At 39.8% G+C, this 12,858-nt stretch overlaps 1 protein-coding gene across 2 annotated transcripts in view; it reads right to left on the reverse strand.

The window, feature by feature from the left end:
• Window positions 1-12,858, reverse strand: part of PLXNB2 (plexin B2) — a 256,257-nt gene that overhangs the window by 67,206 nt on the left and 176,193 nt on the right. For both annotated transcript variants that reach the window (XM_085309906.1, XM_085309907.1), the window contains 6 exons: window positions 11,426-12,536; window positions 9,576-9,758; window positions 8,553-8,675; window positions 4,385-4,485; window positions 2,129-2,255; window positions 154-304 (listed from right to left, as the gene is read on the reverse strand). In XM_085309906.1, coding sequence (XP_085166032.1) covers window positions 154-304; window positions 2,129-2,255; window positions 4,385-4,485; window positions 8,553-8,675; window positions 9,576-9,758; window positions 11,426-12,536 — 1,796 coding nt within the window. The remainder of the gene's footprint in view (window positions 1-153; window positions 305-2,128; window positions 2,256-4,384; window positions 4,486-8,552; window positions 8,676-9,575; window positions 9,759-11,425; window positions 12,537-12,858) is intronic.

Genomic DNA, 12,858 nt, shown 5'->3' on the forward strand with positions numbered 1-12,858 from the left:
ATTGGACAAAATCAAAGAACAATAGACTATTTGGGGGAAAAGAACTGGAAGAGGAAAAAATCGTAGGAATCTCATATATAAAAAGGTATAACAGAAGCAGCAGGCTATGTTCTTTCCTTTTATTATAAATGAAAGACAGTAGTATTTCTTTACCTTGACCTTTGGGTGTTGGAGGAATCAGATCAGGAGGATTACAGATAACAACTCCTTCTTTTAATTGAGCATCACGGATAGTTTCACCAAATGTACACACAAGCTGGTCACCATCGGTTAATGCTGGCAATGGACTTACAGTCAGTTCCACCTGGAAATAAAATTGTAAAAGGGTAATGTATTTAAAGAAACTAACTAAAGCCCAGTAAGATTTTTGGCCAAAGATATTTCAGCTGCAATTTTTCTTTCTGAAGCTGATATTTTGGYTAGTGCCACAGAAGGTGGTTCTCCTTTTCAATTTTCATTTGTTCCTATCCGCTAATCTTTTCTTCTTACCATTCTACTATTTTTTCCAGGCTGGGTATATGTTGAATTGTCTGGTACAAAATCCTCTTGTCCTCTCAATGCATACCATCAGATCAGGATAAAAGTGTCTATACASACACATCCTCAGCCTTTTGCTTTTTGCTGTCCTCAGCATGCAGATCAGCAACAGTAAGCAGAGTGGTTAGCACTTAAATCCTGATGACCTTAATTAAAATCACATTAATCTTAGTGGACAATGAAAACARGGCAGGATGGGCTGGAAAAGCTGGGGTTTGAAAAGGCTGCAGACAAAAGTGGCTTCCTCAAGACCGTATGTACGTGCAGAAGAAAACTGGGATCTACTGAAGTGGCATAGAAAAGAAATWATGAGAAAGTACTGGTGAGGTTGTTACTGATATTTTCCTTGAGGAGTTTCAGTGTGCATTTGAGAAATTAAAAGCAAAATAACAAGACAAAACTTAGAAAAAAAACAGGAAAAAATTTAAATGAAATCTTGGATGCTGTCCTTGATTTAATTCCTCAGGCATATTAATTATACAGTTTTAAATTTTCCATTTTATACTGTATTATTTTACCRTATGTGCTTTGCTGTTAACGGTGGAAATTACAATCACCCCTTTCCCATTGAAATTGGTGCATAATGTTGTGAGCTGCAAAACTTTTGCCGAATAAAGGAATCATGAGGAGAAGTGACATTAGTGATATCACAGGTAGCATATAAATGCTCATTTGAAGTTATGTTTCAGGTTTCTTTTTCTTTTTTCTACTTTGGCCTAAGATCTTGAAATGAGACACCAGAGACTTGTCTACACATACACAGAGATGCTCGAGAAAGTTGATCTGAAGTAAGAAAAGGTGTAGATTTGAAGTGGATCAATTACATTCCACTAATAGTTTTAYTCAACATAGAAATGGTCTTAACATAATGCTGTTCACATCACTTAGAAATGGAATTAAAACTGATTTGAATTAAAGTCTCCTTATTTCTGATTAAGAGAGATTAAAATTTATTTAATAACTTTACTCAAAATTAATCTGATTTTACTTGCTGAGCATCCCAAAGAAGTCTTGAGCCTGCACCAGGTGCTCCATTTGGAATCAGTGCAAGCAATGACACCCTGGTCACACTTTGAATACTGCTCAGCCCTGTTGCCACAGAGCTGTTTTGCATGCTGAATTTACCCTCTCCATGTATCCAAACTTCCCTGTGTAGGGAAATCCACTATTCATTTTAAAGGCATAGCTTCCGGCTTTGCTGTTTACTTCAGTTTATGCTCAAGTGAGCTGAGAGAGGATGTAAGGGCATGATGAAATCTGCCCTATCAATTACCTTTCATGGGTAATATAACATTGTATAACACTTTCACAATATTCAGACACATGTAAGCAGTTTGTCATCCATACTAACATCATTTTGGTTTACAGAGAAGGTCAAAAAGAGCATTTCTTAGAAGAAAACATGAACTGCAACCTGCAAAAACAGCAGGTGAGGAAGAACATTGTGAGAAACATCAAAGRCTGAGGAACTCAAAACATAAAATTGTATTTTGAGTCACCACTGAATATAAAGAAGCGTAGATACCCATTTTCCTGGCAGTCAGATCAACATGCTCTAAGAATGTATAGGGAAAGCACCTTCTTGTCATACCTTAGCAGGGGTTGTGCGACTCATATTTCGAGGGTCAGCACTGATGATAGTCATGCACGTTCCACTTGGACTCCACAGCCAATGGTTCTCCTTATCAGCTGTTTCACAGTCTGCTCTCTTTGTGCACCTGATAAAACAGGAACAAAAAGCAACATTATAGCAGGACTCTGCTTTCTCTGAACTATGCAACATTTTCACCATTAGAGACTGAAATCACAAGACAAGATCACAGGGAATTTGCTTTAATATTGACCATTTGTGTTGCTATTAGAGTTTTTAATACTGATGAAATAAGTATTAACATGGCTTTGAGATATCAAAAAGTAAATGGGGGAAAAAATACATATGATATTTTGTACATCACCTAGGATTAGACAATCCAAACCAACAGACAAGCAATATTTAACACAGCATCAGGAAAAGAACAGAGCTTTTGCCAGATCATCTGTAATTAGGCTGATTAATTTTCACTTTGATATATGGTAAACTCCTCAATGAGTGAGCACTGCCTGCTGTTTCTGTAGGTCAGATGTACCAACATCTGTGTGCTGGCAGTAATAAATGCCCGAGCCATGAGAGGAAAAGGCAACAGAGAAGTACTGCTGGGGGTGCATGGGCTTGCAGATAGCTCCTGCAAAACTGCGCACTAGGGAAGTAGCAGTGGAAGGTTTCATTCACTACAGCCACTGCTAAAAATCTCTGTGCCAGGGCACCTTTAGGCTTCCTTAATCACTACAGGAAGGCAACAGCGGCTATGCACCCTCACTAAAAATACTGGGAGATCTTCCCAGCTCGCATTCAGGAAGGACAGAAGGAAGAGATGCTGGAAGACAGAAACTGCACATGTGGCTACAAAGGCCCGGCCGAGTGGGGGGAGCAGTTTCATGCATACTCTTTCATTCTGTGCAGTGCTTAGGAGACAACTTGCTAGTATTTCTGGCTGCTATTACAAAAGACTATTAAGTCAGGAGCTTTAAAACAGTACAATTGCTGCACAGTTCTGTCAACTCTACCCTTAAGGATATTACTTATGTACAGAGCCCACATCCATATAACAAATCTCTAAACACACAAAAAAGTAGTGCGTGTGATCAYGAGACAAAATTTGGAGTGGTTGAGGAAAACATGAGAAATAAAGACTTCTTTTCTTTTGAGGGGAAAAAAATGTAAAAATTCATGTTTGCCTGTTCTCAGAGACCATTAATGCTTCAAGATATTGAGGTCAGTGGTCATATCAGAAACCTGAAGGGAAAACTAGGGAAAATTGCCTTTTGTATGATATATGACACAGCCTTCAACTCCCAGCAGCCCAGGAGGAGTTCAAGTTGCATATTCCAAATCCCCAGTTTCATACCCACGCTAACTGAAGCCCAGGCTTAAGAGTTACAGTATATTACATAAACCKATACGCAATGCATAACTTACTCTGCAGTGCTCAGTATTAGGCTTTGCATYGGGCTGTTAGGTAACTTAATGCAATAGTTCACATTTTTAGAGAGGAAGCTAGAAGCCTGAAATTCATCTGCATACTATAATTAAATAGCCCCTTTGTTCCAACTGCAAGGACTCAGAAACATGAATTCCCAACTGCTCAAGCCAAGGGGTTAATTAACTTAGTAGTCAAAAAGAGAGCTGTAAGACTGCTTTTCCCTCTCCCCACACCCATCAATGCCCAGTGTWAAGAAGAGACATTCCAGAATTGTTCTGTACTGTCCTAGTTTACGTATGTTTGAATATTAATTCAGTTAACCTCCACAGATAAGTCAGTCAAACACCAGTTCTGTTCTGGTAAGAGTTCAGCATAGCTACACCTCTTGACAGATCACATTTATATAAAATCAGTACTTCAGACACGAACTGTCCTTTCTTTTCTACTCTCCTCTGTACTTTCCTGCTCTACGTAAAATATATGCTATATTTTCTGAATTTTAAATAGGGAATATTCCTTTAATTTCTGGGTGAATATTTGACTGTATTGTTCAGAGAGTTATAAAACATGCAGTTATAAGATGTATACTAATTTTCAGTACCAGCAGAAATATATATACTTTCTCAAACTAATCAAATCTGCAGAAGGCAACAGGGACTTTTTTGTGTGCATACAAGACTGAGAGTAGTGTTTGCTTGCTAAAATTAAATCTCTATCAGGAGCACAAGGCTGAGTACAAAAAGCTGGATTTGAGATGCAAAGCAGAACCCAATGTATGCATCAAATTTCAAACAATATCACACATGAAAAAAACCCACACAACTCACCTGCCCTCTCTTACACACCAGCCACAGTAAGGGTCCTTTGCTTGAGCACACTTTTCACAGTCTGAGTACTTGTGACAGTCCTGTACAGGAAGTCGATACACCTAGGGAACCAAAAGCACGAAAAATTGTAGTATGTCTGAGGAAGACACAAGGAGACTGAAAGGTTAATGAATAGGATTGTTCAACACTGTTGCCTGCCACAGCAGAAGACTTGACCTGGTACTACTAGGATCAGAGCTCAGTTTGATTTTAACAAAATCCATATGAACCAATCTGCTCATCCCCCCTGCTACCTTTACTTAACAAAATCAAAGTTTACACATTTCCTGCTCTTTTTTACTGCACGTATTCTTTAATCTCTCTCCAAAGTAACACTGGATGTTTTTCTAACCCAGGATCTTGATGTCTTAAAAAACAGTTTTTCAGTTCCTCCAGATTATGTTAAGTTACTTCTAGAAATCCACAGAACAGACACTGCACAAACATCTCTTCTAATTCAAGAAACAGCTACTGCAGGAGGGATGCTTTCAAATGGCTAACTAGCTAGGTCATTTCTTAACCAGAAAATCCTTTTCTCCCTATAGTTAGCACTGTGATAAAATTGTTCGGTAATGCATCCATAYATGGCATTTTTGGCTAGAAGCATTTTAGAAAGCTTGCAAGCACATCAACGCCAGGGTGCTCGGGGGTGCTGCACTTCTCCACTCACAACCCTTGTGCCATGCAAAAGATTTAAGAAAGAAAAGAAAGAAAAAGGAAACAATTGCGACAGGAAGCAGCAGGGAAAACAGTGCCATCATTTCTCATACCCTCAATAAATACATGGCTTCTGATTTTGCTTTCCTGTGGTGGTGAGAATAAACAATTTTGTTTCTTTTTGGCATACAGAAGAACGAGCCAGCATACAGTCATCCCTCTTAATTATGCCGGTGAAACTGTGCAAGAGGGAGTGGGGGATGCTCCTCCTGGTGTTATGGATCACTGTTTCAGTTTTAAAGAGCGCAAAAAGTTTAGCAGCATGACCTGCAAGACAGAAGCTTACTTTTTCTACCTTTTTCTTTCATTTAAAGCAGCAGGCAGTTACAAAGTTACTTCAAAAGTCTGAATTTGGCCTTTCTTCCACACTAGGAAAGTTCAGTCTGACTCAGTTAAGGAAAAAGTCAGCATTTGATAGTTTTCATTTAATTACTTAGGTGTTCCTTTTCAACACTCTTCTCCTACTTCTTTTTCCTTCCATAGATTCTTATCTAACTAGAGCTGAGTTACTGGAACACTGTTTCACTAACTGGTACCCCTCTCGTGAGTAATTCAGTACCAATGAATGGCTTTTTTATGACAAAGTATTTGTTTCATAACTCTGGCAGGCAGAAACAAGCCCTAGAGTCTCTCCAAGTTTTATGTAAACTTAATGGACTTTAAAAAATAGCTGCTCAGTCTTCAGTCAGCTTTGAAATGCAAAGAATCTAACTGTAGAGATTTTCTAATTGACATTCCTAATCAGAGAGATTGGTAAAAACTTAAACAAGCAAACGAACTAGTAACAATGCTAAGTGACTGCCCCAGGCTTCTGTTTTATTCCCAGCTTGATAGCTATCATAAGGAATTTGAGATTCAACCCTTTCTGTTTACTTATAATGAAGTAGAATAAGCAGTGCAGGGGGAGCGCAGTCTTTTCCAATTTCCCCTTGAAGCTGCAAGGGGCTTCTCCTAATCTCCGCATGAGCCCCGGGAGCAGCACGGGGAAGGGAGGCTGACTCGTGAAACACTTTGCTCTCAGCCACCCATGGCTACTGACACAGCCGAGGGAGGCASAGGAGAGAGGAGGAGAAGCAAAACGGGAAAGCGAGCGCTTATTTCTCTGTGAATCTAACCTCTGTATGATCCTTCTCCTTATTTTCTCTGGATCTGATTTCCTTKAAAAGGCTGCTTCCAGCTATCACCCATCACAACATTACTTTCACTTTCGCTCAAGYGCCTGCAGAGCCCAGCATTTCATTTCTGCCTGCCGAGGCAGGCTGCATCTGCCAGTTAGCTTAGTATTAAGCATGCACATCAGCACAGCTATCGTGCCCTTTTCTTGTTTGCCTTTTTCAAATAACTCCAAACCATTTTAACTCCCAGGGCAGGCTTCTGATATATCTATTCCCACAACTCCCGGCTCTTCTTAAAACAGAAGCGCACATTCCAACATTTATTCTTCTCCCTTCGCTTGTGTCACTTTATAGCTTCCAGCGATTAAGGCGCTCATTCTCCTTCCATCTATCTAGTTCCAGAAGTGGGTGGGACGGTTCCTTGTAATTAACTCCTGAAGATGACAGTAATGTAATGCCATTACAGAGCTCCCAAGCTTAGTTATTCATACTTACGCTGAACAGATTTTGTAAAAGAAAACTATTATACATATTATTCAGAAATTGCAGTGGCTAGGAGAACTATTTGGAAAAGATTAAACTGAGTACTTTCTTTGGCAGCAAATTGCCACTCTCTAAATTTAAACATTGTAAGGATAGAATTATTTCTCCAAATTTTCTCTGAAAAATTAGGCTGTGGCCTGCCTAAATGYTGCCCTTTTGGGCAGACTATAACCAGAAAACTTGTCTTCCTTCAGGGTTGCTCCCATCCTTCAYGCTACTCAGACACTCTTGAATAGCCTGCTAGGGACTTTGGGGCTTGCAAACAGTGTGCTAATTTGTCAAATAGGGTGCCAGGCTGTCCTGTCTTTTGTGGAGAATTTTGAGATTTGGAGTGCTGTTCTGAATCTGAATGTAAACCAGATTAGAAGTATCAGCTACTCCCCAACATGAAATAGCCTCTCTCACACACTGGTGTATTATTAAATGCTTTATCAGTTACTAATCTGGCATGTTTTCCAACATGGCTTCTAGACTGAAAACCTTCAGCTAGAATATAGCATTCCCACAGCAGAAATCTGAATCCTTCTGTAAAATAGAAACAGAAGACACTTTCCCCATCATTTTCCCCCATATACTCTCCTTTCACAGCCATCATCATTGCCCCTCAGCTAGTGCTACTGGAGCATTTCCCATGTCCCATTCATTAGTGGTGAAGATTGGCAGATGGCAGCAGTCTGTCACCCATCCTGTCTGGGACAGCTGGTAAACAACGTGTTTGAGGCTGGTAGCTCCAGTGACCAARAAGAGAAGTGTCAGAAGCAGGTTACAGCCAGAGGTGAGGGGGAAATCTGGCATCCCTCTCATTTCTGGTTTGTTTCCTTTCTTTCTTCTTTCACAAATCTCCATTCTGCCTCATCTGCCAGCACAGAGAAGAGAAACCTAGAAAAGGCTGTTTGTTCCTTTTGCGGCAGACTCTGATCTTTCCTGCTGCACTGATTCAGTTCTAAACAGGAACTCATAACTCATACAAAGGTGTTCCCAGAAGTTGCAGTTCTTTCCGTTGCTTCTTAGCTTTTGACAGTAAGACTCACAAAAACTCTGGGATGTTTTTTTTTTTAGCATTTACACATTTACACGCCAGCTACCAACATCCTAAATCCTGAAGCGTTCCAGTGCTCCCTAAAGGGACCGATGCCAGCTAGAGCATCCCCCAGCACCACTGCGGTGAGGCTGTGGACAAAGCCTGAGCTCTACAATTGCCCTGTGATGTGCCGTGGCTTGACCCAGCGGTATGTTCTGGCATCAAGTACAATCTGATCCTCCTCATGGATCCCCTTTGAGAACTTTAGGGGTGAACTCACCTCCCATTCCCAAACTCACTAAGGACATAGTCTTTCTCCAAGTGATAGTCCACCAGCTTGGAGTTGAGAAAGGTCTTCATTTCTGGAGAGACCTATCTTGAAGTCAGAAGAACTGCAAACACTAAAACCCTCTTTGCTTAGTTTTACAGGCATCTACAGTCCGATTGCTCATCCCTGATGGAATGAGCCTAAAGTAAGATGGTCCAGAAGCTGGTAAAAGAAGACCTTTCACCTTCTTTTTAAATCCACCTGCTACTGCTAGGACCATTTTCATTTCCGGGTAACATGCTGTTTTCTTTCCCATTGCAAAGGTGCATAAATGAACCATGAGCAAGAGGAGCCACACCAAAGAGGGTAATTTCCGAGAATAACTGTGAGACACACAGACCTCAGGTAAAGTTGCAGAGAAAGTTAAACTTGACCTAACCCTTTAACAGAAGAGGGATACTCTACCTTGTCTGTGGTCATCACGTACAGATTCTCTTGAGTTTTGTCAAGGACCAGGTCTTTCTTTATGGGTTTGTTTAGTTCAATAGTAAGAGAGCTGTATTCAGTTGCAGTRGATGACAGGAAAACCTATTTCATGGAACAAAGAGAGGTGGTTAATGTTACCTTTTTACTGCTTTCAATGATCATTAATGAAAGGCCTCTGTTTACTCAAGTTCACATAYGTATATTGGAGAACATATATTTCCGTTTGAAGCATTTGATATCAAAAACAACAAGCACAGAATACAAGTCACAAAATCTCCCACTGCTCGCAATAATTCAAATTTGTATTGATTTTTAAAAAATGCTGATTTACTTTAGTGCTGTAAAATTCAGATTCTCAACTTTCAGCCTTTGCACTTGATGGTGTTCAAAATTGTTCTCTTTTATGGTAACCAATAGTGTCAGCTTCAAATCTCAAACCACATAGAGATGCAAAGCCATCACTTGCCTTCAAGCAAAAGAATGCTGTGTTTCAATCTTGGCACTTTAATACTGCGGACACACATGAACATTTAAACTCCATACCCAGCAGTCAGAATGAACACTTAAACCYCATACTCAACAGTCAGAATTTACCAGAGCTCCAACTTTAGGTTTATATTCTTACCAATATTCTATTCATTGAATGGACAGACCGATTACAAAATGAAAAAATGTTCTTAAACTAATACGGGCTTGAATAGAGRTAAGAGTAAACCATCTGCTATATTACCCAGGGCTATTTATATAAGGCTCTCAGTAGGTACCCAAACCTTAGAGGCGAGTGCCATTCAGGAGATGCTAATTCAACCTATTTATCAGAGAAGCTAAAGTGCATAAGAGAGAAGCTGTTTTTTCTTTGAAATTAAAAATACCAAACACCAAGACAATCTATTCCTGAGATGTGATATTACAAATCACATATACTTTTAGAGTAGAAGCATGTTTTTACTACAAATGACAACATTTTAAATACATTCTAGTTTTTTAAGTCAGAAATGTTACCTTAAGAATTTTACCATCCGAAGTTCCCAGAAATGCCACCGTATGCCCATTTTCCACAGTCACGGTAACAGCCGTGAGATTCATCCCTTCTTTTTGTAATACCGGCTTCTCTATAACACCATTTTTACTTCCCAAAAGGTATGGTAAGTGTTCAGAGCCACAGGGGAAATTTTTGCTTGCATTCTAATAAGGAATAGCAATACAGAATGAGGTTAAACATTCAGATCACTAATTCCTAGCTAAGAGTGCAGTACAACCATATTGCCACAATATAATATCCCTTGGACATACAAGGAGAGAAATGGATTGTCTGGCTACTTTCCCAAAGCCAAAAGGCAGCAATCAGAAAGCAGTTTGCTAACTGCAGACTGCTTGAATACCTGCACTTGCCAGGAGAGATGGAGGGTGAAAATATGTTGTTTTCTATTTCATTACAGAAGCACAGTTCAGAAAGTAAACAYTGAAGGCCATCTTTCATTTTGTTTTCTTTCTTAATTGGATTCTATCCATAGAAAAGCAATGCACTGGCAACTGTGTCATGAACTTCAATTCACTCCCTCCTCAATACGCTTCAATCTTAAACTGCAGTGATTTCCATCAGAGGGAAGTTCAGCTACAGTTTGGCTTTCCTGCTGAAATTGGTAATGAGGCTGCTTTCTGATCTGACATCCTCACCTCCTTTTTGCAGGAAGCCTGAGCCTCTCTACTCATCACGTTCAGAATCTGACTATTTGATGCTCACCTCAGATACACAGGGTAYTGCAGTGAGAAGCACTGTGGTGTTTGGAAGCCAAAAGTGCTCCTTTGGCTTCTCACCTGTGTTAGACACCTAATGTGTGGAGGATTGTGGTTTCATGAGATGAAGGATGCTGGGCCAGTAACAGTAGAAGCTATTCCTGCGCCCCCTCTCTTCTCCTATTCACTCCTACCCCTGGGCTGTAACACACCACCWTCTCAAGTACTGCTGAAACATGTGCTTATGCAATTGTGCAGCTTATTCAGTTTGGGGAATTGAGCCACCTTTTAAAAGCTGGCTGAGCTATTTTTAAGTTTATTCTGTTCCTCAGCCTAGTTTAGGATTGGTGCACACAAGTTGGGTTTGGGAATAGATTGCRTGGTACATGCAAGAACACCAAAAAGCTAATAGGAATACTGCAGAYTGGCTCTTGAAGCCACAGTTACGAATGGGAGAACAGTATTTTAAAACTTGAAACAGTGACCTCCAAAAGCTTTGTAGCCATGGTAATCACRAGCCATAAAAAGAAAAGGTTGATGGCCATTAGGCATCATATGTGGACACATTTTGGGCCAGAACAATATATAAACACTGCTTGAATGTAAGAAACATGCATATTTCCAGTTATTTGAAAATTCAAATCCAAGTGAGAAACAACACTGAACTAYAGATATCATCTAAATGATTCTTAATACTGTTAAAAACATCAAAAATATATTGGTTGAGACCAGAATCATATATAGATAGTGATTATCTGGTGGCTGATCATGGGCATAGCAAATCACTGCATTTGACTTAGTAATTTTCATACCAGAAGGAACCTTTTAAAGGAAATACACTTATGAAGCCAAATAAGACAAATCTTTTGGAAGACRACTATTCAAAAGGTTCGAAATTACGATAATCTTGCCACGTCTTGCTTGACCATCTTTGCAACCCCCCAATCACACCCCATTTCCAGAATAAATCCAGCTACTGAGTTTTCAGTAACGTCGTCACACAATACCCATCTCGCAATACCTTTGAGGTCAAAAGCCTCAAAGTCACCTAACATAAGACACARTATGTTTTACATTAATTCTAACACAGATTCTAAAATTGAGGCTGATATTACCAGTCCCTTTAATCCACATGGGTTTTCTACTGCAAAGAGTTTGTAAAACGAGCTGGTGTTCTGATTAGTGTAGCAATCRTTCCGATTTTTTTCCATCTTTTCATTGATGTGCCTCAAGGAAAACACACACATGGCTGATTTTAGAGAGCCGTTATCTTTGTTCACTTTGCTGTAGAGTGCAAGAAGTACTTTGTCATCTGACAGARCATCTGCAGTTTGTTGCTGTTGAGCCATGCTCTTGGCCAGCTCTTCTCCTGGTGTAGTGACGTAAGCAGAATGACAGTGATCATAAGCACCATCATCATCTTTGCATCCCAGGTCCATTTCAAAGTATGAATAATAATGGGCATCGTCTTTGCACAAACGTGCAATAAGCGTGCGGTTATTGACGGGCTGTTTCTCTTGCTGGTTAAAAATAAAATAAACATAATTTTTATGCTCAAAGACTGCCACAAATTGTTGTGTGCTTGATGAGTGATAAGCTGACTTAACAGCTGCCGAGTCTGTATACATTTCAAAAATGTCTTTCCCATCACTTTCGTAGAGCTGCCGAGTGCTAATTATTATCCCGTTATCATTTGGGCCATTCCCTTTCCCAACAAACAACACTCGGTCATTATTCAAGGAAGTGATCAGTCCAACAGTCCATACATTCTCATCATTGCTTGCTACAAAGGACTTCTCTCCACTACTGTCCACATAATACACAACTGTTGTAATGTTTTCTAGATTTCTGATGGCACAGATTCCCTTAAAAAGGCTTCCACACACCACAATTGTTTTATCTGCCTTGTTCAGCAACAGTAGTTTGTTATAGTTGTCAGTCATTACTGCCTCTTTGCACTGATTTTCATCTATGGGAGGTGTGCACTTTTTGTTATCCTTTTTTGGACCAGTTTCTACAAATTCAAGTTCCTCCATGTTTTCTTTAAGGTGGTACAGAGCATTTACTGCTCCCAAATAGATTCTCCCAGTGTCATTATCCACTGTTAGGTGATTCAGTTCTGTGGCACTCTGAAAATATTTCAGTTCCTCATTTTTGGATAAGGTGAAACAAAAACAGCTCAAAATGCTCAGTATCCAGGTCCATAAAGCCATTTCTGTGTAATACCTAAAGGGGTAAAAGAAAAGAAAAACATAAAACTTACTTAACGTTTACATTACATTTAGCAGCATAAACGGGTTTTTTAGTGTTTTCAGACACCAATATATTCATCCTTGTACATATGCAGACATCATGAAGAKTACAGAAAGTCTCAAATCACGTTAATTGTTGAGCAATTTAATATGTTGGGGAAGGACGAAACAAGGTCACATGCCTAACTGATTATTATATAACCAACTAGACGATCACCCCTGCTACGGAGCACAGTGAGATCAACAGACAGCCTGAAACGGGGCAGAGYGGCAAGAAGTGCTAGTGCTTCTCCAGG

The sequence above is a fragment of the Rhea americana genome, unplaced genomic scaffold (genome assembly GCF_003343005.1).
Source record: "Rhea americana isolate MKP2758 unplaced genomic scaffold, rheAme1 scaffold_306, whole genome shotgun sequence".
Lineage (NCBI taxonomy): Eukaryota > Metazoa > Chordata > Aves > Rheiformes > Rheidae > Rhea > Rhea americana.